The 27,310-nt window shown below is 37.5% G+C and overlaps 2 protein-coding genes across 2 annotated transcripts in view; one reads left to right on the top strand and one right to left on the bottom strand.

The window, feature by feature from the left end:
- Window positions 1–16,656, bottom strand: part of NDUFAF2 (NADH:ubiquinone oxidoreductase complex assembly factor 2) — a 182,286-nt gene extending 165,630 nt beyond the window's left edge. Inside the window, exon 1 of the mRNA XM_068535376.1 lies at window positions 16,456–16,656. Within this exon, the coding sequence (XP_068391477.1) occupies window positions 16,456–16,582 (127 nt within the window). The 5' untranslated portion in view covers window positions 16,583–16,656. The remainder of the gene's footprint in view (window positions 1–16,455) is intronic.
- Window positions 16,657–16,794: 138 nt separating this feature from the next.
- ERCC8 (ERCC excision repair 8, CSA ubiquitin ligase complex subunit) overlaps window positions 16,795–27,310 on the top strand; it is a 78,933-nt gene continuing 68,417 nt past the window's right edge. The window contains exon 1 of the mRNA XM_068535374.1: window positions 16,795–16,919. Coding sequence (XP_068391475.1) covers window positions 16,843–16,919 — 77 coding nt within the window. The 5' untranslated portion in view covers window positions 16,795–16,842. The remainder of the gene's footprint in view (window positions 16,920–27,310) is intronic.

Here is a 27,310-nt window from a genome sequence, read left to right as displayed (position 1 = left end):
CATGTTGTTTTAGTCTCCATGTGTTTATACTTTTCCCATGTTTCTTCCTGTAATTGATTTCTAGTTTCATACCACTGTTTTCAGAAAAAATGCTTGATATAATTTCTATCCTCTTAAATTTGTTGAGGCTTATTTTGTGACCTACCATGTGATCTAAATGGAGAATGTTCCATTCACACTTGAAAAGAATGTGTATTCTGCTGCTTGGGGATGGAATGTCCTGTTGATACTGATTAAGTCCAACTGGTCTAAAGGGTCATTTAAGACCATTTTCCTTATTGATTTTGTCTGGATGATCTGTCCATTGATGTAAGTGGGGTGTTAAAGGCCCCTACTATTACTGTATTACTGTCAATTTCTCACTTTATGTCTGTTAATATTTGCTTATATATTCAGGTGCTCCTGTACTAGCTGCATACATGTTATATCCTCTTCTTGGATTGATCCCTTTATCTTATATAATACCCTTCTTTGTCTTTTGTTATAGACTTTAATGTCCACTTTGTCTGATATGAGTATTGCTACCCTTGCTTTCTTGTCATTTTCATTTTGATGAAATATCTTTTTCCATCCCTTCACTTTCAGTCTGTGTGTGTCTTTATCTCTGAAGTTAATCTCATGCAAGCAGCATATAAATGGGTCTTGTCATTTTATCCAATCAGCCACCCTATGTCTTTTGATTGGAACATTTAGTCCACTGACATTTAAAGTGATTATTGATAGGCATGTACTTATTGCCATTTTGTTACTTGTTATCTAGTTGTTTTTGTAGCTCTCTGTTGTTTTCTTCTTTCGGTTTCTTCCCTTGCGGTTTGATGATTTTCTTTAGTGTTACGCTTCTGTTTCTTTCTCTCTAGTTTTTGTATATCTATTGTAGGTTTTTGATTTGCAGTTACCATGGGATTCATATACTTAGATTTCTAACTATATCTACTTGTTTTAAACATGTAGATAAGTTCAAACACATTCTAAAAGATCTACATTTTTTACTCCCCTCCCTACATTTTGTGTTTCTGATGTCATATTTTACATCTTCATGTTTCCCTTTACTGAATATTGTAGTTACAGTTGGTTTTATTATTTTTTATCTTTTAATTTTTGTACTAGCTTACTTACTTGGTTGATCCTCAGCCTTTACTATATATTTGCCTTTCCTAGTGGGATTTGCCTTTCCTATAGATACTTATTTCTTGTTATAGTCTTTTCTTTTCCACTTACAGAATACCCTTTAACCTTTCTTTTAGGGTCGGTTTAGTATTGATGAATTCTTTTAATTTCTGCTTCTCTGAAAAGTTCTTTATCTTTCCTTCAATTCCAAATGATAATCTTGCTGGGTAGAGAATCCCAGGTTGCAGTTTTTTCCCTTTTAGCACTTTTAATATATCATGCCACTCCCTTCAGGCCTGCAACGTTTCTGCAGAGAAATCAGCTGATAGCCTTACAGTAGGACCCTTGTATATAACTCTTTGTTTTTCTCTTGTTGCCTTTAAAATTCTCTCTTTAACTGTTGTCATTTTAATTAAGATATGTGTGCATCTGTTTGGATTCATCTTGTTTGGGATCCTCTGTGATTCCTGTAACTGGATATTTTTTCCTTCTTCAGATTCAGGAAATTTTCAGCCATAATTTCATTAAATACATTTTCAGCCCCCTTCTCTGCCTCTTCTCCTTCTAGGAACCCTTTAATGCAAATGTTGGTATGCCCTGATGTTGTCTCAGTGGTCCCTTAAATTGTTCCCATTTTTAAAATTTTATCTTTCTTTTGCTGTTCTGATTGGGTGATTTCCATTATTCTATCTTCCAGATCACTTATATATTCTTCTGTATCACCTAATCTGCTGTTAATTCCTTCTAGTATGTTCTTCATTTCAGTTACTGTATTCTTCAGTTCTCACTGGTTCTTTTTTATATTGTCTAGTTCCTTGCTAAAATTCTCACTGTGTTCATCCATTCTTTTCCCTAATTCAGTTAGCATTATCACCAACGCTTTGAACTCTTTATCTAATAAATTGTTTATTTCTGTATCATTGGTTGTTTTTTTCAGGGTTTTTCTCTTGTTCTTTCAATTGAAACAAACTCATATCTTCTCACTTTGCTTAACTTTCTTTGTCTCTATGAAATTAGGTGGAAAAGTTAGCTATTTCAATCTTAAAGCAGTGTCCTTGTATAGGAACATCCCTATACATGTTGCATGTGCCCAGTGGCTTTGGTGGGAGAGCAAGTCACACCTTTCCCCAGGGTTAGCTAGCAGCACTCACCTTGGTAGGAGGTGGTGCTGGAGATGGAGATGCTAGAGAGCCAAGTGAGAGCTGGGGCTTCTCCTTTGGTTAGCATCCAAAACCACTCTATTGGGGGTGGTGGGTCCCAAGCTGCTGGAGCAGAAGCCCTGAGGGTCGGGTTTGAGCTGCCTCCATTCCCTTTAAGTGTGTGTTCTTCTCCCTCCCAGTACCAGCACCGTTGCCCCAGAGGTGAGCAGTGCTGGAGAGAGAGGGGCTGGTGCAGGCCCTTAGTGTGGGTCTGGGCGTGGGCTGTGTTGACCCCGGCTGCAGTCAGCAACCCAGACAGCTTCTGATGAGCTCCCTGTGTAAGCATCAGTAACGGCTGTCCCTGCCCTGCTTAGATGCCACTTCAGGTCTGAACAGCATTTGTCCCTCACAGCTGAGCTCTTCCTCAGCTGCTGCAGCCCTTGCCATGGCAGGGAGCTGTGCCACTGAGCAGGTGGGGCAGGTGCTGGCAATTAGTGGGTTGGGGGCATGGGCTGTGGCAGTCCAGCCAAAGCCAGAGTCCCAGACTGCTTCTGATGCACTGCTTGTGTAAGTGCCCACAACGCTGCCCCTGCCCTGCTCAGAGGCCACTACAGGTCTGAGCCACCTTTGTGCCTCATATCGGAGCTCTCCCCTCAGCTATGGCAGCCCTCACCCCAATGTGGAGCTGCATCGTGGAGCAAGCGGGGCTACAGCAATCGCTCAGCTCAGGCTGGGGCATATGCCAGGGCAGTCATGGGAAACCAGCCAGTGACTGAGGCAGTTTCAGTCTGCCCTGTTTCAGGAGTAAGCAAGCATATGTGCGCTCCTCACAAATAGAGTCCAAGCTTCCAAGAGCCCTCCTGTTAGTCCCACTGCCCATCCAACTGGCCAAGGGGACTGAGCTTCCCAGTGTCAGACCCCAGGGCTGGTGCACCCAAAATATGGCTTGAACCGCTCACTCCCAAGGATCTCCTCTTCTGAGTCCCCTCCCAGGGGCACAGGTCCCAACCCTCTCACCTCTCTTCCCTTCCTACCCAATTCTGTATGGATCTTTCTTACAGCCCTGGTTGTACAGGAGTCTTTCTGCTACTCTCCAGTTAGTTTTCAGTGAAAATTTTTCCACATGTAGATGTATTTTTGATGTGTTCATGGAAGTAGGTGAGTCCTATGTCCTCCTACTCCAACATCTTGATCTCCTCTTTTGATTTTGTAATTCTTGTAGAGTAACTAACACTTAGACAGTCTCCAAATAGCAGCAAAAATGAACTGCCGAACTGAGTAGTACTTTGGAAAGTGAGAGGGCTAAGTAAGAAAAGTAACAGTTTCAACTATTTACCTGGACAGAGCAACTTGGGTTCAATGATGAACAAAAATGGAGCTCACCACTAAATGACCTTGACAAATCAACACTAGATATATTATTTTTCCTCATTTGTTGTAATTCTTCCACAAATCAGTGAATCATGACAAGTGCTAGGAATAGTGTCTAATTCACAGGATTTAGTAATACTAATTACAGTGATTGCCGTTACTGACATTACTACTCTTAATGTAAAGCAATTATGAGATCCTCAAAGCAAAAAAGGACAATAACTCTTTTTCTCTTACATGAAACATTTTCAGCCTCACTTAGAAATAGATATAACTAGCTTAGTCACTAATTCATTATTAGTTTCCATTTCTGATCAAAAGGTCCCATATTTCCCTGGCAGGGAAAGGCAGAATTGAAGATTATAGTTCCTTAAATTCTTAAAGACAGTATAAAGGATTGCCTGTATGACTGTGAATAATTTCATGCTCCTGTATCTCTCTTGGACAAAAGTATGACTCTGATGTGATTCCACTGGTATGAGGCAGGAATGCAATCAAGGACTACAGGGAAAATGTTTATATTTTCCCTTCACCAAAATACAATTAAGTGTTTAAGTACATGCATGTATATACACACAAACTAAGGAAGTTCAATAAGCAATTGAAATAATCTCAGAGGAAAACACAATTAAGAAATGAAACTTTAAAATGAAGATAAGAAAATGAAAATTCCAACATTCAAAGAACACTAAGATAACCTATATAAAAAATTAATCATTTTTATTATTTTATATTCAACAAAGGATTTTAAAAGAAGTTCAACTTTTTTCAGGTATTTCTAAACAGAAGGCATGGTTTAAGTAAAATCATAAAACATTTTAGGATATTCTATGAATGTGATGAAGTCCATGGTTATGATTACATTATGTTATCTCCAACAACTCAAGACAGAATATTACTTACTGTTGGAAAAATTGTATGTATGATCTTTTAAAATTTTGGTCAATTCTTCAAAACATGACTGTCACTTATATCACTGTGCATTACTGACTAGGAATAATCCATAGCGTCATTTTGAAATCCTTGTCTTATGATTAGCATTTTATAAAGCAGTAGTGCTGGGTTTATTTGGAAGAAAAAATATAAATTCAATTATTTTAAAGAAAAGATTCCTTCCTCAAATCGGCTCAAAGAAAAATATTTAATAAACTGGCAACCTATGTTTTTCAAGACAATGCTGCCACCTGCTGGAAAAATATTTCCCAAATGTTAGAGTAAATATCACATTCTAAAGAACTATATATCATAATCTTCCAATTACCCACAGAAAAAAGACACACCTTACTTAATAATTCTGACCATTTTATTTTTCTGACTTTTAATAACTATGTCTTAATTGAATACCAATTAATTATGGTTTTTAGTGTATTTAAATACTAAATACAAATAGGTTGAAATGACATCATCAAAAACAATGCAGCTCTAAAGAGCTAACACCTATCCTTCTCAAACTCTTCCAAAATATAGCAGAGGGAGGAACACTCCCAAATTCATTCTACGAGGCCACCATCACCCTGAAACCAAAACCAGACAAAGATGTCACAAAGAAAGAAAACTACAGGCCAACATCGCTGATGAACATAGATGAAAAAATCCTCATCAAAATACTAGCAAACAGAATCCAACAGCACATTAAAATGATCATTAACCATGATCAAGTGGGGTTTATCCCAGGAATGCAAGGATTCTTCAATATACACAAATCAATCAATGTGGTACACCATATTAACAAATTGAAAGAAAAAAACCATATGATCATCTCAATAGATGCAGAAAAAGCTTTCAACAAAATTCAACACCCATTTATGATAAAAACCCTCCAGAAAGTAGGCATAGAGGGAACTTACCTCAACATAATAAAGGCCATATATGACACACCCACAGCCAACTGAAACCATCTCCTCTAAGATCAGGAACAAGACAAGGATGTTCACTCTTACCACTATTATTCAACGTAGTTTTGAAAGTTTTAGCCACAGCAATCAGAGAAGACAAAGAAATAAAAGGAATCCAAATTGGAAAAGAAGAAGTAAAGCTGTCACTGTTTGCAGATGATACGATACTATACATAGAGAATCCTAAAGATGCTAACAGAAAACTACTAGAGCTAATCAATGAATTGGGTAAAGTAGCAGGATACAAAATTAATGCACAGAAATCTCTTGCATTCCTATTCACTAAGGATGAAAAACCTGAAAGAGAAATTAAGGAAACACTCCCATTTACCACTGCAACAAAAAGAATAAAATACCTAGGAATAAACCTACCTAAGGAGACAAAGGACCTGCATGCAGAAAACTATAAGACACTGATGAAAGAAATTAAAGATGATACAAACAGATGGAGAGATATACCATGTTCTCGGATTGGAAGAATCAACATTATGAAAATGACTATATTACCCAAAGCAATCTACAGATTCAGTGCAATCCCTATCAAACTACCAATGGCATTTTTCACAGAACTAGAACAAAAAATTTAACCATTTGTATGGAAACACAAAAGACCCTGAATAGCCAAAGCAATCTTGAGAAAGGAAAATGGAGCTGGAGGAATCAGGTTCCCAGACTTCAGACTATACTACAAAGCTACAGTAATCAAGACAGTATGGTACTGGCACAAAAACAGAAATATAGATCAATGGAACTGGATAGAAAGCCCAGAGATAAACCCACGCACATATGGTCACCTTATTTTGATAAAGGAGGCAAGAATATACAATGGAGAAAAGACAGCCTCTTCAATAAGTGGTGCTGGGAAAACTGGACAGCTACATGTGAAAGAATGAAATTAGAACACTCCCTAACACCATATACAAAAATAAACTCAAAATGGATTAAAGTCCTAAATGTAAGACCAGACATTATCAAACTCTTAGACGAAAACATAGGCAGAACACTCTATGACATAAATCACAGCAAGATCCTTTTTGACCCCCCTCTTAGAGAAATGGAAATAAAACCAAAAATTAAAAAATGGGACCTAATGAAACTTAAAAGCTTTTGCACAGCAAAGGAAACCATAAACAAGACAAAAAGACAACCCTCAGAATGGGAGAAAATATTTGCAAATGAAGCAACTGACAAAGGATTAATCTCCAAATTTTACAAGCAGCTCATGCAGCTCAATATCAAAAAAACAAACAACCCAATCCAAAAATGGGCAGAAGACCTAAATAGACACTTCTCCAAAGAAGATATACAGATTGCCGACAAACACATGAAATGATGCTCAACATCACCAACCATTAGAGAAATGCAAATCAAAACTACAATGAGGTATCACCTCACACTGGTGAAAATGGCCATCATCAAAAAATCTATAAACAATAAATGCTGGAGAGGGTGTGGAGAAAAGGGAACCCTCTTGCACTGTTGGTGGGAATGTAAATTGATACAGCCACTATGGAGAACAGTATGGAGGTTCCTTAAAAAACTAAAAATAGAACTACCATATGACCCAGCAATCCCACTACTGGGCATATACCCTGAGAAAATCATAATTCAAAAAGAGTCATGTACCACAACGTTCATTGCAGCTCTATTTACAATAGCTAGAACATGGAAGCAACCTAAATGTCCATCGACAGATGAATGGATAAAGTAGATGTGGCACATATATACAATGGAATATTACTCAGCCATAAAAAGAAACGAAATTGAATTATTTGTAGTGAGGTGGATGGACCTAGAGTCTGTCATACAGAGTGAAGTAAGTCAGAAAGACAAAAACAAATACCGTATGCTAACACATATATATGGAATCTAAGGGAAAAAAAAAAAAGGTCATGAAGAACCTAGTGGCAAGACGGGAATAAAGACACAGACCTACTAGAGAATGGACTTGAGGATATGGGGAGGGGGAGGGGTGAGATGAGACAGGGTGAGAGAGTGTCATGGACATATATACACTACCAAATGTAAAACAGATAGCTAGTGGGAAGCAGCCGCATAGCACAGGGAGATCAGCTCGGTGCTTTGTGACCACCTAGAGGGGTGGGATAGGGAGGGTGGGAGGGAGGGAGATGCAAGAGGGAAGAGATATGGGAACATATGTATATGTATAACTGATTCACTTTGTTATAGAGCAGAAACTAACACACCATTGTAAAGCAATTATACTTCAATAAAGATGTTTTAAAAAAAATAAAAAATAAAAAATAAAGGGAGGGATGGTTCTGATGAACCTAGGGGCAGGACAGGAATAAAGATGCAGACGTAGAGAATGGACTTGAGGACATGGGGAGGGGGAAGGGTAAGCTGGGATGATGTGAGAGAGTGGCATGGACTTATATATACTACCAAATGTAAAATAGCTAGCTAGTGGGAAGCAGCCACATAGTACAGTGAGATCAGCTCGGTCCTTTGTGACCACCTAGAGGGGTGGGTTAGGGAGGGTGGGAGTGAGATGCAAGAGGAAGAAGATATGGGGATATATGTATATGTATAGCTGATTCACTTTGTTATAAGGCAGAAACTAACACACCATTGTAAAGCAATTATACTCTAATAAAGATGTTAAAAAAAACACATAAAACAATGCAGCTCTATAATCACACGTTAACAGTTGGATGATGCAGGTTTTGAATTATCAGATGATGATTCATTCATCCTGAAAGGAAAAAAATATGACTGGGTATCTTTTGGAGTAAATTTTTTAATAAATTTATTTATTTTATTTATTTATTTTTGGCTGTGTTGGGTCTTTGTTGCTGTGCGCAGGCTTTCTCTAGTTGCAGCGAGTGGGGGCTACTGTTCGTTGCAGTGCGCGGGCTTCTCATTGCGGTGGCTTCTCTTGTTGAGGAGCACAGACTCTAGGCACGCAGGCTCTAGAGCGCAGGCTCAGTAGTTGTGGCTCACGGGCTTAGTTGCTCCGCAGCATGTGGGATCTTCCCAGATCAGGGCTCGAACCCGTGTCCCCTGCATTGGCAGGCAGATTCTTAACCACTGCGCCACCAAGGAAGCCCATGACTCGGTATTTTAACAGAAGTTTGATGCTCGCAACTAAGCTAAGTTCAAACTGGAACCACACTAGAAAAGTTATGGAAAAGACAGTCTTATTTCTAATGAGAATATTTCAATCCCTGAAGAATAATTTGGCCCATTTATAATAAATAAAAAGAAAAATATGCCTTAATCACTGTTTTAAGATTTTGTAAAACTACATCATTTCCTACATTTTTTAAAAATCTTGCTTTATTTTTGCTTTTATAATTCTGGGTCCATAAATATCTCAGTTCAATGAACAGCTATTTTTTGAGTACCTACTCTGTACCCAGGCACATACACATAAAGTTCATTTAAGTATTCAAAATGAAATAAACACCTCATGTTTAAGATAAGGATAATAATCCTTAGTTATATGGCTGCTGTAAAAACATGAACTAATCAGTTAACACTCGATGAATGACAGCTATCATTAATGGAAGTACTGCTAAAAGGACTGGAGGCTATCGTGAATTGAGAACAAAATGGAGGAAAAAATGTGTTGCTAATTTGTGTTACAAATTAAATATGTAAACTTCAGTTTAAAATTGCCATTGATTTATATTTACCTCATTTATCTTCCCAAATCTTATTGAGTTTATTAAAGAATATAGGATGTCCAGCTAAACTGGACAAGTGATACAGTTAAACATCAAAAAGTGAGAAACTGAAGCCAATAGACCTGAAATACACAAAACAGATATGTTCTGCATAAAGCAGTGCTGAATAAATATTTGTCACATGAGAAAATTAATGAATGGTACAAGATGAATGGAAGGCAAAACCAACAATGCTGACTGGTCTGTAAATCAGCACAGACATAACAGGACACACTGGAAAGAATTTCTATGGGTTTTTCCAAAAACAAGTACTGAGAAAACCCCAATCTTAGAGCAGCAAGTATGAGAGCAAGGGGCAAATAAATGGTAAGGGTCAAGTCAAAGGAATTTGGGAATGCCACCAGTGCTCCGAACAGGAAGGCCTAGTTATCAGTGATGTGAAGAGCTTGTAAGACGTCACAAAATAAGATCTTTTTTAAAAGGCTCCAAACAATATTATGTGCTAAGTATCCCAATGAGTCCCTTCCCTATTTCTCATAGGCAACTACAACTCTGACCTGATACTGACATTCTTAAGATTCCCACTTGCAGGGGCTGAAAGTGAAGACATCCTGAGTACTGAGTACAGTTCTCCCAGAGAAATTCTACCAGAACCCTATAGGAAGCCACAGGCCTGTAGCATTCACTCAGGTCTCACTTAGTACAGTCAAGTTCAAGTAAAATGAGGGCTATACTACAAAAGACATCTAAAAAGGTAGGGATAAGAAGACATAAATAACAAAGCATAAAAAATAAGATGACCAAAGATGAAATATACCACTTCTTACAACAAACATGAATGGATTAATGCCATTAAAAAAAAAAAAGTAACTTTTTGTTAACACCCACTCCCAAAAAAGCAGGGGTATGTGTGTGAGAGAGATAGAGCAAAAACAATTAACATAAAGAGGAAACCTATAAACTACAAGAGACTTAAAAAACATATTAGTGATCATGATGTAAAGATTTTGTTTGGAGGTCAATTTATACCAACTGCAAAACTAAGTAAACAAATCAACCAATAAATAAGAGCATTTTATAGGACAACCAAGGGAATGTGAAGGACAGAATATGTGATGATATTAAGGAATTTTTGATTTCTATATGTGATGATGGTGTTATTGCTATATTTAAAAAAAGGAGTCTGTGTTCAAGGGATATATACTGAAAATGTTTACAGGTAAATAGACATGATGTTTGGTATTTGCTTCAAAATAAGAGGAGAGTTGGGTGGCAGGGTGGGGAGAAAATAAAAATTAACCATGAGTTGATAACTGTTTAAAGTGAGTGATGGGTATATGGAGGTTTGTTTATCATTCTATTTTTTATGTTTGAAATATTTCATAATTCAATAGTTAAAGATAAATGGATAAATAAATAAAACAAATGATTGTCAGGTTAGAAAAAAGGTAAAATCCAACTAATTTTTTTTAAAAAGGAAGCACATAGAAATGATATAAAATAACCTTCAATTTTAAACAAAATTCAATCTTAGATTGACAAACCTCAATTTTAAACGATCACCTTTAAAGTGCGGTTTATACCTTTTCTGATTTGGCTTCCCAAAAGTGTTTGGAAACGCCATGTTCAAAGGCCATCTTTTTTTTTCTTTTAACCAAAAAGCATGAAATGTAAAATTCAGGAAATGTTATTATAAACAACGTGTCTGGCACACTGATAATCTAGATATATGTGAATCTAAACACACTCATATAAATATAGAAAGTACAGAAAATATAATTTGGCAATAATGCTTTCACTAAAATCTTAGCACAGATTTTTCTTTGCTCACAATTTCTATAAATGTACAAATAATGCTTCATTTAAAAACTGAGCACAAAATGAAAAAAATCTTTTAGAATGTAAGATTTTCTAATAAAATGCTGAACTTGAATAGGTTTATTTTATAATTATTAAACTATGAACAGCTTGAAAATCACTGGCAGTAGCCTAGTGTAAACAATTCACTACAAAAAGCCTTAATGAAGGTTATACAATTTTAAAAAATGTGTTCCAAAAATAAATCTACCATGTTTGATGAAATACTTGTCCTGAATTCTAAAAGAAAGCATCGCTGTTACCTACGGTCCACTGATACCCCGCCTGGCCCCCAACCGATTCCATTTTTGGAACATCAACGTTACAGACTAGATGCAATGCTTAAATAACTACATTCAATTAATTTTAATGTTATTTTTTGAATGCTGAAAATTAAATACTATCTGATTCAACTCCCTGATAGGAAATCATGTAAGCTTTCAGGTTTGAGCTCTCCTAATAGCATAAATATCTAGGCTTCTTACAAAACCATTGATCTAAAGATCAGACTAAAAACAAGTAGCACTTTCAAGATGGACTCAAAGGTTATGAATGCCAGCCAGGTAGTTTGGATTTATTCTCAGGTAACAGGAAGCCACTGAAATGACAGGGTTCCCAAATACCTGTCTCTTAATATCATGTTATTATTATTCTTTCCCTGCTTGAATCCAACTATCCCTACAGTTTTAGTGATCACCTCTATTAAGATGGCTTCCAAATTTGTATTTTAATCACTGACATCTTTGGAACTGCAGATCTGAGTATACAATTGCCTGATTATACAGTTGCCCTGTTATAAGCAACAAATTCTATTTACTCTTCCACCAACCCAAGCCTAAGGCCTGCTTCTCTATTTGCATTAGTCCCTTATAGCCTCTATTTGCATGAATTGGTACACCACCATCCACCAGTTCTCCAGAATTAAAACAATAAAATCAACTTTGTCCTCTCCTCTTTTCTTTCCCCTTCTAACAGTCCAATTCATTACCAAGTCCAAAAGTTTTGTCAAATCAAACTTTTCTTTCCATCACTTCAGTCCAAATAGATCTCTATCCAGGATCACGGTAAACCTAGCAATGCTCCCACCTAACAGAATTTTAGTTCCCTCCCTTTCCCCTCTAGCTCATCTTTCCCAGGGCTTCCAGAGTCATTTCTCTAATAGCTCTAATTATGACACAAATTTTTCTCTGTTGTAAAGCTTTCAATGGCTACCTACCACCTACAGAATGAAGCATAAATTTCAAACCTATGCAAGGCCTTTTATAATCTGACCTTGCCTATCCCCTCACTAGAACAGCTTCTATTGTTCTTTTACACTGAAGTCTACCCACATGGGACTACCTTCTAATCTCTGTGGTATTTCCTATCCCTTCCAGGTGCCAACCAGAAATACTTTTCTACCACTCTTTGTGAAATCGTATTTATCCTTCAAGGTGCTGATCAAATGTTTCCAGCTACTTATCTCCCTAAATTCTCCCAGCTACAATCAAACATAAGGCACTCTCTTCTTTTTCTAGCACAGCCCTAACAGTCTGAAAGTTGCTTCTTATAAAAAGGTAAACATTTACCCTCTGATCTAAGTTCTGAGTTAAAAGGCTATACAGATGAGCCTAATCCTTTCCTTTTTTCTTTTTTTAAATTTGGCTGTGTCGGGTCTTAGTTGCGGCATGCTGGATCTTTCATTGTGGTGTGCAGGCTTCTCTCTAGTTGCAGTGTGTGGGCTCTGTAGTTGTGGCACTTGGGCTCTCTAGTTGTGGCGCACGGGCTCTGTAGTTGCAGTGCACGGGCTTAGTTGTCCTGTGGCATGTGGAATCTTAGTTCGCCAACCAGGGATTGAACCTGCATCCCCTGAATTGGAAAGCAGATTCTTAACCTCTGGACCACCAGGTAAGTCCCAAGCCTAATCCTTTTCTATACCACGATTTTTCATATACTTGAAGTTCCTCATAAATCTTCTCTTCAAAGGGTAAACCTCCTCAAGACTCACAGCTAATAATACTCACGTATATAATTTCTAGAAAATTTTATCATCATAACTATCCCTGTCTGGACAGTAGGTTTTCAAGCATCTCTCCTAAACTGTGGTGTCCAGAACCAAACACAATACTCCAAGCAGGTGTTTTCGCATACTATGCATAATATTCACCCCACCCCCAAAATCTGGACATTCACAATGTCAATTAGCAAATAACAACTCAAAATAGTTCTTCAGTTAACAAATTTGTTAGTTTTTAGGGGTGCAGATGTTTAATAAATGTGCAAAAGAAGGAGATGAAAATAATAAAACAAGGTTCAAAGAGGTTCCAGCCAGAATCAAGTATACAAATACAAGAATTTATCTTAGAAAGGAAGAGAATTACCTTTTGAAGCATGACATAAATGGAATCGTATGGATAAAAACTCAGGGAAATTACAAATAAGAAGGGTGCAATAACTAAGGAATTTTCTAGATCAAGTTTGAGGAATCTTCTACTAAACAATCTACTATAGCGCAAGCAAGCTTTCAATAAAAAGATGTTGATCAACACTTTGCTATTAAAAATGCCGAGTACATGCTATACTCATAATCTTTTTATCCTGAAATACCAATATGCTTTTTTTAAAAAAGTTAAAATTTCCACAGTTCTAAACTTAAATTCAGCTGACTAGACAATACTCAAGACTTATTTTGAATTACATAACAACAGATTTTCTCTTACTAAATAAAACCCTATGTGGAAAATATAGTAGTTCTTTGATGACTGGCACCACAGTAATCAACTGAATTAAAAGAAAAATTAATTTCCTCTAAAGGGTTCTTAAACACTCTTCATTGATGGTGTTCAATTGTGCAATTCAAAGAAAACTCAAGGAGACCTCTAAAGAACCACCTTTCATATCAAGGAAATAGAAAAGTTAGATGGCTTATTTTTTGAAAACTTGCTTGAAAACAAACTAAAAATATTTTCCCTTGCTTTATAGTAGAAGGCTTAGGAAATGTGTAATGGTACTTACAGACTGTACAACACATCTGTACCACAGTCCTCAATTATCTAAGAACTGAGACACACAGAGACATTAGACAGCAGCATACAGTGATTCTACTACATCATTGATAAAAGCCTGATTTTCTCACAATCAAGAGTACATGGATTCAAAATATCAAGCTAATTGAAGCATAAACTGGCATAAGCACTTTGGAAAACAATTTGGTATTATAATAATAAAATTATAAGATAAACATAACCTGTGACTCACAAATTATACCATTTTAGAATACACATGATTTTGTTAATTTAAGTCTTTCTTTAACGATACTGTATTTTCAATGAAATGAAATTAATACAAATTTTTTTTTAATGGTCAAAAGATTTGAACAGATACTTCACCAAAGATCCATGGATGGCAAATAAGCACATGAAAAGATTCTCAACATCCTCAGTCATTAGGAAAATGAAAATTAAAACCATGAGATAACACTATCTACCTATTAGAATGGCTAAAATAAAAATAAAAACAAAAAAATTGACAAAACCAAGTGCTGGTGAGAATGTGAAACTAGAACTTTCATGTGTTGCTGGCAGGAATGCAAAATGGTACAACCAGTTTGGAAAACAGTTTGGTAGTTTCTTATGAAGTTAGTTATATATACATTTACCACACAACTCAGCAATTCCACTCCTAGCTGTTCACCCTAGAGAAATTATGTTCACACAAAATCCTATATGGGAATGTTTATAGAGGCTTTTCGCACAATCACCAAAAACAGTAGAAACAACCTAAATGTCCTTCAGCTGGTGAACGGATAAATAAACTGTGGTAAACCCATATAATGGAAGGGAATACTACTTAGTAACAAAAGTGAACTACTGATACATGGATAAATCTCAGCTGCATTATGCCATGTGAAATAAGCTAGACTCAAAAGACTGCATCTTGTATTCAGTATAGCTCCATTTATTATACATGATGTTCTGGAAAAGGCAAAACTGTAGGAACGTAAAACAGATCAGTGGTTGTCAAGGGCAGGGTGAGGGAATGAAATACTAAGGGGCAGGAGGGACTTTTGGGGGTGATGGAACTGTTCTATATCTTGATTGTGGTGATACATGAGTGTATGCATTTGTCAAAAATCATAAAACCATACACCAAAAAAGATGAACGTTACTGTATGTAAATTATACTTCAATTTAAAAAGGTCAATCTGATTTTTTTGTATTTTTTTAATGTTACCTGACAACTTATGGAAAAGAAACATTTTTCCCTCTGCTTCCTCTGTCAAGAAACACTTCACCACCATTCTAGGTTCTTTGTGGACTTTCTTTTTAAGACTTATTTCCTGCCCTGATAGAGTTTAAATGCTCATTAGGGAAACAAGTCTAAGATATTAAAATAAGTTACAGAAAAGGGCTAGGCAAAACAATTTTGAGTAATAAATCAAGGAATACACTTTACATATCCTCTACGAAGAGGAAGAAATGCCCTCAAGAGTAATGGGAAATGAATGGAACACAACTTTGAAAGGTCTTAGTGTTTCTCAATATTATTGCTATTATTATCATCTCTAACTTTCATGTGAGGATACTGAGACCTGGGGAGGACAAATACTTTGTCTGTGATCCCTCTTAGATCTCAAAGTTGAGATTCTAACCCATGCCTTTCTGACCCCAAAGCCTGAAATCTTTTGCATCGCGGCGCTGGAACAACACAGAAGAGTTTACGACGACTGCCACGTGGTGTGATCTCAAAGACCAGCAACGGCCCCTACCTCCCCAAACATCAAGACTTCGCAAGATTCCTACACAGAAACACGGTTAGCGACCTGTATCTTCAAGTCAGCGCCAACAGGGTCTTGGGAGTGCAAACTCATGGGAAAAGTAACGTGGAGCCTTGCGGGGATCTCTTTTCCACACAGTCAGCGTGCATGGCCCTACTTCTGACAGTTTTGGCCTTGAGGAAGGTGACGCCTGGGGCCAACGCCGGAGCCACTGAAAAAGGTCAACACCACGGAAGAGGAGAGCGGAGGGGCTCAAAATACACCTCTTCAATTACCCCGCGCCAGCCTGGTCGCAAGGGGGTCACGGGAGGAGGAAAGGCACTTTCCTACCCCTCCCGCGACCCTTTGGTAAAAGACGTCCATGGACTTGTCCCCGTCTACGTCGCCCGACCTCAAGGACCCACACTGGGGGGGTTGGAGGGGGGCGGTCCTCCGCCGGCGAGGCTCTCGGCGCTGGGAGATACAGCGCTAGCGCGGCCGCGGCCGGGCTCAGGACACGGGCGCTGCGGCGCAGGGACGGCGGGCACCCGCGGGGCCGTTCAGCGAGAGCCCGTCTGAAAACCAGCGGCCAGAGTAGAGAGGGCTGTGGGCAGAACGAACTCGGGTTGTCTACTCTGGTGATTACAAGTGCAGCACATCGTTTTTCGACCCCCCAACCGCTGCCCTAGCTCTCATCTCACCTCTCCAGTTCTTGTATTCTGGGATATAGTAGTATTTGTTCCCGAACCGGTCTGTGCCCACTTGCTCCTTCACTTCCTTTGACAGCGCTCTCCACAAGACACGGAACAAATTCTGAGACCAACCCATGCCTTCCCACCGACTCCAGCGCAGGTCGCCGCGTGACCTGCCGCGGATCCCTGAGACCAAAGCGAGAACGCCCCGGCAGCTGACCCCGCCCACCGGCTCAGAGGAGTCCCACCCACCTCCTTCCGTACACCCTCAAGTAACGACGCTCTCCATTGGCCGGGTGGCATCGAGCTTGACCAATGGGAGACTCCGCTCTACACCCCAGCTTCAGTGTTCTGTCATGGCGCCGTCCAGTTCACAAGCCGGTGTGAAGGGACGGGATGCTAGGGTTTTTGTCGGCACGACAAGCGGGTTTGGACGACCCTCTTCGCCTTCGGAGAGCGGAGTCCACACGGAGGTAAAGAAAACCTTATTATTTTCTCTAATATTCCGGTTAAAATCTGGGCCAATGGCTTGTTAGCTTTGCCTCACACTTGGCCGCCTCATTACCACTTTCCTCCCACCACAACTGGGCTTTACTCTCTCTTCTGTTCTGTGGCTCGAGAAAATAGGATAGCTTTTATATACCTGTAGGCAGGTGGGTGCGCACGCGGGCTCGAGTGAGGGCGGTGTAAATCTAAATGAGGATATTTTCATTTTACTTTATTCCTTCTCCCCGACTACCAAGGAATAACTATCTTCCAAGAATTCGTTCTTTCATTTAGTCGACGTATTTAGTGAGCTGTTACTATGTGCCAAGCAATATGTTAAAGGCGGAGCATAGGCCAGGAATTGAACAAAGTTTAGCATGATTAGAGCAGAGAATTGTGGAGAGAGGGCCATTGACAAGAGATGAAGCTGAAGAAGTAGGGGAGGCTAGATGGGGAAGAGCCTTGTATGCCTGGTTAACAGGTAAAAAGATGAGAATAAGGTGAGAACTGTTGCATTTTGTCATTTGCTTAGAGAATGGATTGAAATTGAGAGCAAGATTGGGGGCCAAGTTAGGTAACTGTTGCAAGGAGAGAGTTGATGGAAGCCCGAGCCAGGGACGTGGCTGTTGGGACCAAGAGGGTGAAGATACTTGAAAAAAATCTAAGAAATAGAATCAACCAGCCATGGAGATTAATTGGATATAATGAATGATGAAAAAGGAAGCATCTGCAATGATTCCCAGCTATGTGCCTTGTATGTCAGGGTGAATGATGGTAACATCTCTCCCCAAAGAGGGAGCAAGTTTTACTTTAATTTTGCTCATATTGACTTTTCCCATATTGCTTTCAAGGAACTTGTGAAGATTTCACTTGGAGGGTGCAGGACACAGTTGCATATAGTATATGTTTGATGCTCAGGAGAAATTTAGATATGTTTAATGCAAGATGATACGTGAAGTGAGGAGGACATAAGATCACCCAGGCACTGTTTGTGGAGTAAGAAGAGAGAAGCAGTTCAGTGATTACAAACCTGAAAAATACCAACACTTAAAGTTAGGCAGAAGATGAGACTGCAGACGAACTGAAAAGGAGTAACCAGAGGGATTGAAGGAAAACCAGGGTGGTGAGGTATCATGGATGCTGAGGAAAGACTGTTTAAATAGGGAGCCATCAAATGTGTCAGTTGCTGCCCCCGAATCCCTCCTTTGCTCTCAATGGTTCTCCATCCCATTATTCTGCTCTATTTTCTTCATTCAATTTATTGCCACTGAAATTGTATTATATACTTATTTTTTTACTGGTTTATTGTCTTCTAAAACCCTGTATTCCCATTGCCTAGAAGAGGGTTTGGCACAATTTGTATGATGTTTTGTGTTCTAAGATGTATTATCCTTACATTTTAGTATTATGCTTTTAGAATGGGTAAATATGTTTCTAGATAGTACATACAGTTTTAACTAAGTATTAATTTTTTTACTATGTTTTGGTTAGTTTTAAGCATGATTGGGGTTGCATCTCCTACTGTCCTCCAACCCCCGTTAGTGCACAGTTGACAGTAATTCCTTTTCAGCTAGGTCATCCACTCTAATAAAAGCATACAGACATATCCAGAGTTTTTTATTCCAGTAACTGCAAGAACTCAAGCAAAATTTGTATGTATCAGAATTTGTCAGTCTGCTTAAATTTGTCAGTCTGCTTTGACTATGTGGCTTGTTTCCACCAAGTAGATCTGCAGTTCTTCCCTAATGATCAGCAAAGTTTGGAAAATGAGTGACGTTGTCCATTATCTTTAATTTCAGTGACAGTAGCGGTACTTTTTTGAAAAGAAACAGCATTATTCTTTTTTCCCTCATATGATCAGAGGTCTTATCATATCAGTAATAATGTAAATCGTGTGCACCACTGAGGGTCTGAAAAATTTGGTTTCTTGTTGTCTTTTAATTCCAAAAAGTCCTTGGTCTGCGGAAGCAACTAAGTATAGCTCTTTAGCACAGTCACAATTCTGTGACCTAAACCTCTTACTTCATTAGAAGAAATAAAAATTCAAAACAGTGAAGGTTTCCTAACCAAATTGCCAGATTCATCCATCTGTAAATAGATTTCATTTCCTCTGTAAAACACTGATTCCCCAAGCATACTTAACACTTCGGGTTACAAACCTGTACTCTAGTGATCCCATGCACATCTCTCCCACCAGTTGCTTTGTGTGCTTATCAAAAGTCATTATTTGTCCCTAACCCTATTAATGCTAGTTTTATTTATTATTCTGATGATGTCACTTTAGTGTGAGCTGATGAAGTATGAATACAAAAGTTGCTATTCTTACAAAACTAGATGGACCACTTTTGAAATACTCAGTGCAAACAAATGGCTTAAAACAAAATGAGACATGATTGAGACAATTATTATAAAAGATTTGGGGAAAGTGTAAAAAGATGAAACAGTCTTTCTCAACTTTGCCAGAATATTTAAAATAACATAGGGTATTTGGAAAAAATACTCATGCTAAAGTTCCAACCCCATAGATTCTAGTCTAATTGGTCAAGGACACTGGAATTTTTTAAAGTGCCCTAGCTGATTGTAATGTATAGCTAGAATTGAGAACCATTGCTTGAGAAAGATTCCACATTCATTTGCTTTGCATATGTCTTAGATTCCATATTCAGTTGCTTTGCATATGTCTTAAATTTTCACCCAACTAAAATACATAGATTAATAAATAAAAAACAAGTTTTAACAATCCCTGAAAATCATAGACTATATATAATATGGGTATGGTTTATGGAAGAAAGATGATATGGCCCTCTGTTCAGCACACTTCATTCTTCTTCAGAAAATTAGCTAATATTCAGACAGTCTTTGCTTTGCATTGTAGTGCACATCCATAAAACTGATTGTGTAAGCTAAAACCTATGCAAAGTGATCTTAATAATTAATGAGGAAAATTCAAATTGTTCTGTGACCTTTAAAATTTTTTTTGGAAACACTAGTAGTCACTGTCAGTTATCTGTGTAATGTAAAATATTAGAAATGATGAGAACCAAAGTATATTTCTTTGTTTAAAAAAAAAAAAACTTGTCAAGAGTAGTTTGAGCAGTGGTTGTCTTCTCATTGTACACTTACAAGTTGAGCATCTTTTCTTTACCTCGGCTAATTATCACACGCCTTTCTAAATTTGTGTCAGATTCCAACATTTTATCCTTTACATTCTCAATGGCTTGAAATATCTCTGAGAGTTCTCTTATTGATTGATTGATTGATTGATTGATTGATTGCCATGTGGTGCGGCCTGCGGGATCTTAGTTCCCCAACCAGGGATCGAACCTGTGCCCCCTGCATTGGGAGTGCAGAGTCTTGACCACTGGACCACCAGGGAAGTCCTTGAGAGTTCTTTTAATGTGAAGATTTCTGCCAGCATCACTTCTTCAGGGACATATTCAGCCTTTTCATCACAAACACTTTACCTCATTTATGTGGGTAAGTTCACCTTCATTGATCTCTTCAGTCTGCATATCTAGAGTTTCTAAAATGGCAGCAATGTCAACATTCCCACAGTGAGATATTTCTTTTGTAATTCCATTTGCATTCAATTTGAGTTTCACTTCCACTATCATCACTTTGTATTGCTTTCATGCACTTTAATTATGTTTGCCAGTTCCCCCATTCAGTTATCCATTTTTGTGGAATTCCTTGTGGGTTTATCTCAGGGGCACAGAGGTAACAAAACTAAATGCTGTGTGTGAACTGAATAACAAGTGCACAGTGATCATCTGCAGACTTTGAAAGAAGTCATGCAAAGTGCTCACTAATTTTGATGTACATGTTATTTTCATAGTATCTTGTGGACTGAAAAGCAAGTATTGAACACTGCACTTTATGCTATTACTCACAGTTAATTTACCATGGTAACTGAGATTTCAACCATGTTGTCGTGGTCTGGTATTAACTAAATCATGGTAACTGAAATTTGTGTGTATCAGACAATGCAAAATAAGGACTACTTGTATATTTAAGTTAAAGTGTGTAAGGTAGTTTTTTTTTTAAGATTCCCCTCTTTAATGATATTTTAGCTTAACTAAACAAACATACAGTCCTATTTTATTCAAAGAAGATGTCTCCTGTCATTTGCCCCAGTTTCTTCCTTGTCGTTGACTACAGGCAAAGATACGAACACTAAAATGCAATGTTTATAATTCATACCCTCCTTTTTTATTTTATAACTCTACTGAGGTACAATGATATACACTAAACTGCACATTAGAGTATACAATTTGATGAGTTTTGACATATATATACACTTTTGATACCATCACCATAATCAAGATAACAATCATCCATAAGCCCCAAAATTTCATCGAGACTCTGTAATCCCTTTCTCCCTTCTTTCCCTGTTTCACATTCTTTCTACTCGAGGAAACTACCAATCTGCTTTCTGTCACTATTGATTAGTTTGTATATTTCAGAATTTTATATAAATGAAATTATTTTTTCTTAGCGTTCTTTCACTCAGAATAATTATTTTGAAATTTATCCATCCTGTTGCATGTATCCATTCTTTTTTATTGCTGAGGAGTTTTCCATTTTGTGGATATACCATGACTTGTTATCCATTCATTTCTTGATGGGCATTTGAGTTGTTTTGGGACTAGTACATATAAAGTTGCTCTAAAGATTCATGCACGAGTCTTTGTATGGGCATATGCTTTTATTTCTCTTGGGTGAATACCTGGCAGTGGAATGACTAGGTATATGTTTCACTTTTTAAGAAACTAACAGTTTTCTAAAAGCTTACATTCCTACCAGCAATGAATGAAAGTACTGATTGCTTCACATTTTTATTTACCCTTTCCTGCTTTCTTTTGCGTTATTTGAACATTATTTAATATTCTGTTTTAATTTATCTATTGTGTTTTTGACTATATCTCTTTGTATAGTATTTTTTAGTTATTGCTGTAGGAAATATAAAACACCTACTTAACTTTTCATTTTCTACTTAGAATCAATATTTTACTCCTTCTATTTGGTATATTGAAACTTTATCACCCTTTACCTTCCACCATATGTGTTGTTGCCTTATATATTAGATTTACATACATTGTAAACTCCATTGGACAGTGTTACAATTTTTGTCTTCAACCATCAAACAGATTTTAAAGGAAAGAATAGCCTATTTACCTAGATATGTGTCATTTCTGGTGTTCTCTTTTCATTTCTGATATCCCAACTTTCCTTCCTATATCACTTCACTTCTGTCTGAAGAACTTTGTTTAGAAATTCTTTTAGAACAAGTCTGGATGGCTCTGTGGTTTCTGAAAAGGAATCTGCAGTTAGTTCAATCACTTGTTTCTCTATAGGTAATTTGTCATTCTCTCCGGTTGCTTTGAAATTTTCTTTGTTTTTAATTTTCAGCAGTTTGATTATAATGTGTCTCAGCATGGATTTCTTTGGGTTTATCATAGAGTCTATTCTGCTTCTTGCTTGCAGATTTATATCTTTCCACAAACTTAGGATGTTTTCAGCCATTATTTCTGTCCAATATTTTTTACATACCACTTTCTTCTTTCTTTCTGGGACTCTGATGACGTTGGGCCTTTTATAATTGTTACTTAGGTCCCTGAGGCTGTGTTCTTTTCTTTTCTTTTCTTTCTTCTTTTTTTTTTTTTTTTTAGTCTTTTTTCCCTATGTTGTTAAATTGTGTAATTTCAGTTGATCTGTATTTAGGTTGACTGACTTTTTCCTCTGTCGTCTCTAGTCTGCAATTTAGTCTATCAGAAAAATAGTTTTTTAATGAAAATTAGATTTTTGATGAAAAATAATTTAACATTTTTCAGTTCTAAAATTTCCATTTGGTTCTTTTTTTTTTTTTAAACATCTTTATTGAAGTATAATTGCCTTACAATGGTGTGTTAGCTTCTGCTTTATAACAAAGTGAATCAGTTATACACATACAATATGTTCCCATATCTCTTCCCTCTTGCATCTCCCTCCCTCCCACCCTCCCCATCCCACCCCTCTAGGTGGTCACAAAGCACTGAGCTGATCTCCCTGTGCTATGTGGCTGCTTCCCACTAGCTATCTATTTTACATTTGGTAGTGTATATATGTCCATGACACTCTCTTACCCTGTCACATCTCACCCCACCCCCTCCCCATATCCTCAAGTCCATTCTCTAGTAGGTCTGTGTCTTTATTCCCGTCTTGCCACTAGGTTCTTCATGGCTTTTTTTTTTTTTTCCTTAGATTCCATATATATGTGTTAGCATACTGTTTTGTTTTTCTCTTTCTGACTTACTTCACTCTGTATGACAGACTCTAACTCCATCCACCTCATTACAAATACCCCCATTTCATTTCTTTTTATGGCTGAGTAATATTCCATTGTATGTATGTGCCACATCTTCTTTATCCATTCATCTGTCGATGGACATTTAGGTTGCTTCCATGTCCTGGCTATTGTAAATAGAGCTGCAATGAACATTTTGGTACATGACTCTTTTTGACCTATGGTTTTCTCAGGGTATATGCCCAGTAGTGGGATTGCTGGGTCGTATGGTAGTTCTATTTGTAGTTTTTTAAGGAACCTCCATACTGTTCTCCATAGTGGCTGTATCAATTTACATTCCCACCAACAGTGCAAGAGTGTTCCCTTTCCTCCACACCCTCTCCAGCATTTATTGTTTCTAGATTTTTTGATGATGGCCAATCTGATCGGTGTGAGATGATATCTCATTGTAGTTTTGATTTGCATTTCTCTAATGATTAATGATGTTGAGCATTCTTTCATGTGTCTGTTGGCAATCTGTATATCTTCTTTGGAGAAATGTCTATTTAGGTCTTCTGCCCATTTTTGGATTGGGTTGTTCGTTTTTTTGTTATTGAGCTGCATGAGCTGCTTGTAAATCTTGGAGATTAATCCTTTGTCAGTTAATTCATTTGCAAATATTCTCTCCCATTCTGAGGGTTGTCTTTTCGTCTTGTTTATGGTTTCCTTTGCTGTGCAAAAGCTTTTAAGTTTCATTAGGTCCCATTTGTTTATTTGTGTTCTTATTTCCATTTCTCTGGGAGCTGGGTCAAAAAGAATCTTGCTGTGATGTATGTCATAGAGTGTTCTGCCTATGTTTTCCTCTAAGAGTTTGATAGTGTCTGGCCTTACATTTAGGTCTTTAATCCATTTTGAGTTTATTTTTGTGCATGGTGTCAGGGAGTGTTCTAATTTCATACTTTTACATGTATCTGTCCAATTTTCCCAGCACCACTTATTGAAGAGGCTGTCTTTTCTCCATTGTATATTCTTGCCTCCTTTATCAAAGATAAGGTGACCATATGTGTGTGGGTTTATCTCTGGGCTTTCTATCCTGTTCCATTGATCTATATTTCTGTTTTTGTGCCAGTACCAAACTGTCTTGATTACTGTAGCTTTGTAATATAGTCTGAAGTCAGGGAGCCTGATTCCCCCAGCTCCATTTTTCGTTCTCAAGATTGCTTTGGCTATTCGGGGTCTTTTGTGTTTCCATACAAATTGTGAAATTTTTTATTCTAGTTCTGTGAAAAATGCCAGTGGTAGTTTGATAGGGATTGCATTGAATCTGTAGATTGCTTTGGGTAGTAGAGTCATTTTCACAATGTTGATTCTTCCAATCCAGGAACATGGTATATCTCTCCATCTATTTGTATCATCTTTAATTTCTTTCATCAGTGTCTTATAATTTTCTGCATACAGGTCTTTTGTCTCCTTAGGTAGGTTTATTCCTAGATATTTTATTCTTTTTGTTGCAATGGTAAACGGGAGTGTTTTCTTAATTTCACTTTCAGATTTTTCGTCATTAGTGTATAGAAATGCAAGAGATTTCTGTGCATTAATTTTGTATCCTGCTACTTTACCAAATTCATTGATTAGCTCCAGGAGTTTTCTGGTAGCATCTTTAGGATTCTCTATGTATAGTATCATGTCATCTGCAAATAGTGACAGCTTTACTTCTTCTTTTCCGATTTGGATTCCTTTTATTTCTTTGTCTTCTCTGATTGCTGTGGCTAACACTTCCAAAACTATGTTGAATAATAATGGTGAGAATGGGCAACCTTGTCTTGTTCCTGATCTTAGTGGAAATGGTTTCAGTTTTTCACCATTGAGGACGATGTTGGCTGTGGGTTTGTCATATATGGCCTTTATTATGTTGAGGAAAGTTCCCTCTCTGCCTACTTTCTGCAGGGCTTTTATCATAAATGGGTGTTGAATTTTGTCAAAAGCTTTCTCTGCATCTATTGAGATGATCATATGGTTTTTCTCCTTCAATTTGTTAATATGGTGTATCACATTGATTGATTTGCGTATGTTGAAGAATCCTTGCATTCCTGGGATAAACCCCACTTGATCATGGTGTATGATCCTTTTAATGTGCTGTTGGATTCTGTTTGCTAGTATTTTGTTGAGGATTTTTGCATCTATGTTCATCAGTGATATTGGCCTGTAGTTTTCTTTCTTTGTGACATCTTTTTCTGGTTTTGGTATCAGGGTGATGGTGGCCTCGTAGAATGAGTTTGGGAGTGTTCCTCCCTCTGCAATATTTTGGAAGAGTTTGAGAAGGATAGGTGTTAGCTCTTCTCTAAATGTTTGATAGAATTCACCTGTGAAGCCATCTGGTCCTGGGCTTTTGTTTGTTGGAAGGTTTTTAATCACAGTTTCAATTTCAGTGCTTGTGATTGGTCTGTTCATATTTTCTATTTCTTCCTGGTTCAGTCTTGGCAGTTTGTGCATTTCTAAGAATCTGTCCATTTCTTCCAGGTTGTCCATTTTATTGGCATAGAGTTGCTTGTAGTAATCTCTCATGATCTTTTGTATTTCTGCAGTGTCAGTGGTTACTTCTCCTTTTTCATTTCTAATTCTATTGATTTGAGTCTTCTCCCTTTTTCTCTTGATGAGTCTGGCTAATGGTTTATCAATTTTGTTTATCTTCTCAAAGAACCAGCTTTTAGTTTCATTGATTTTTGCTATTGTTTCCTTCATTTCTTTTTCATTTATTTCTGACCTGATCTTTATAATTTCTTTCCTTCTGCTGGCTTTGGGGTTTTTTTGTTCTTCTTTCTCTAATTGCTTTAGGTGCAAGGTTAGGTTGTTTATTCGAGATGTTTCCTGTTTCTTGAGGTAGGCTTGTATTGCTATAAACTTCCCTCTTAGCACTGCTTTTGCTGCGTCCCATAGGTTTTGGGTCGTCGTATCTCCATTGTCATTTGTTTCTAGGTATTTTTTGATTTCCCCTTTGATTTCTTCAGTGATCACTTCGTTATTAAGCAGTGTATTGTGTAGCCTCCATGTGTTTGTATTTTTTACAGATCTTTTCCTGTAATTGATATCTAGTCTCATAGCGTTGTGGTCGGAAAAGATACTTGATACAATTTCAATTTTCTTAAATTTACCAAGGCTTGATTTGTGACCCAAGATATGATCTATCCTGGAGAATGTTCCATGAGCACTTGAGAAAAATGTGTATTCTGTTGTTTTTGGGTGGAATGTCCTATAAATATCAATTAAGTCCATCTTGTTTAATGTATCATTTAAAGCTTGTGTTTCCTTATTTATTTTCATTTTGGATGATCTGTCCATTGGTGAAAGTGGGGTGTTAAAGTCCCCTACTATGATTGTGTTGCTGTCGATTTCCCCTTTTATGGCTGTTAGTATTTGCCTTATGTATTGAGGTGCTCCTATGTTGGGTGCATAAATATTTACAATTGTTATACCTTCCTCTTGGATCGATCCCTTGATCATTATATGATGTCCTTCTTTGTCTCTTGTGATAGTCTCTATTTTAAAGTCTATTTTGTCTGATATGAGAATTGCTACTCCAGCTTTCTTTTGATTTCCATTTGCGTGGAATATCTTTTTCCATCCCCTCACTTTCAGTCTATATGTGTCTCTAGGTCTGAAGTGGGTCTCTTGTAGACAGCATATATATGGGTCTTGTTTTTGTATCCATTCAGCCAGCTTGTGTCTTTTGGTGGGAGCATTTAATCCATTTACATTCAAGGTAATTATCGATATGTATGTTCCTATTCCCATTTTCTTAAATGTTTTGGGTTTGTTATTGTAGGTGTTTTCCTTCTCTTGTGTTTCTTGCCTAGATAAGTTCCCTTAGCATTTGTTGTAAAGCTGGTTTGGTGGTGCTGAACTCTCTCAGCTTTTGCTTGTCTGTAAAGGTTTTAATTTCTCCATCACATCTGAATGAGATCCTTGCTGGGTGGAGTAATCTTGGTTGTAGGTTTTTCTCCTTCATCACTTTAAGTATATCCTGCCACTCCCTTCTGGCTTGCAGAGTTTCTGCTGAAAGATCAGATGTTAACCTTATGGCGATTCCCTTGTGTGTTATTTGCTGTTTTTCCCTTG

This window comes from Eschrichtius robustus, chromosome 2 (genome assembly GCF_028021215.1).
Source record: "Eschrichtius robustus isolate mEscRob2 chromosome 2, mEscRob2.pri, whole genome shotgun sequence".
Taxonomy (NCBI): domain Eukaryota; kingdom Metazoa; phylum Chordata; class Mammalia; order Artiodactyla; family Eschrichtiidae; genus Eschrichtius; species Eschrichtius robustus.
This window is presented reverse-complemented; position numbering and strand designations above follow the sequence as displayed.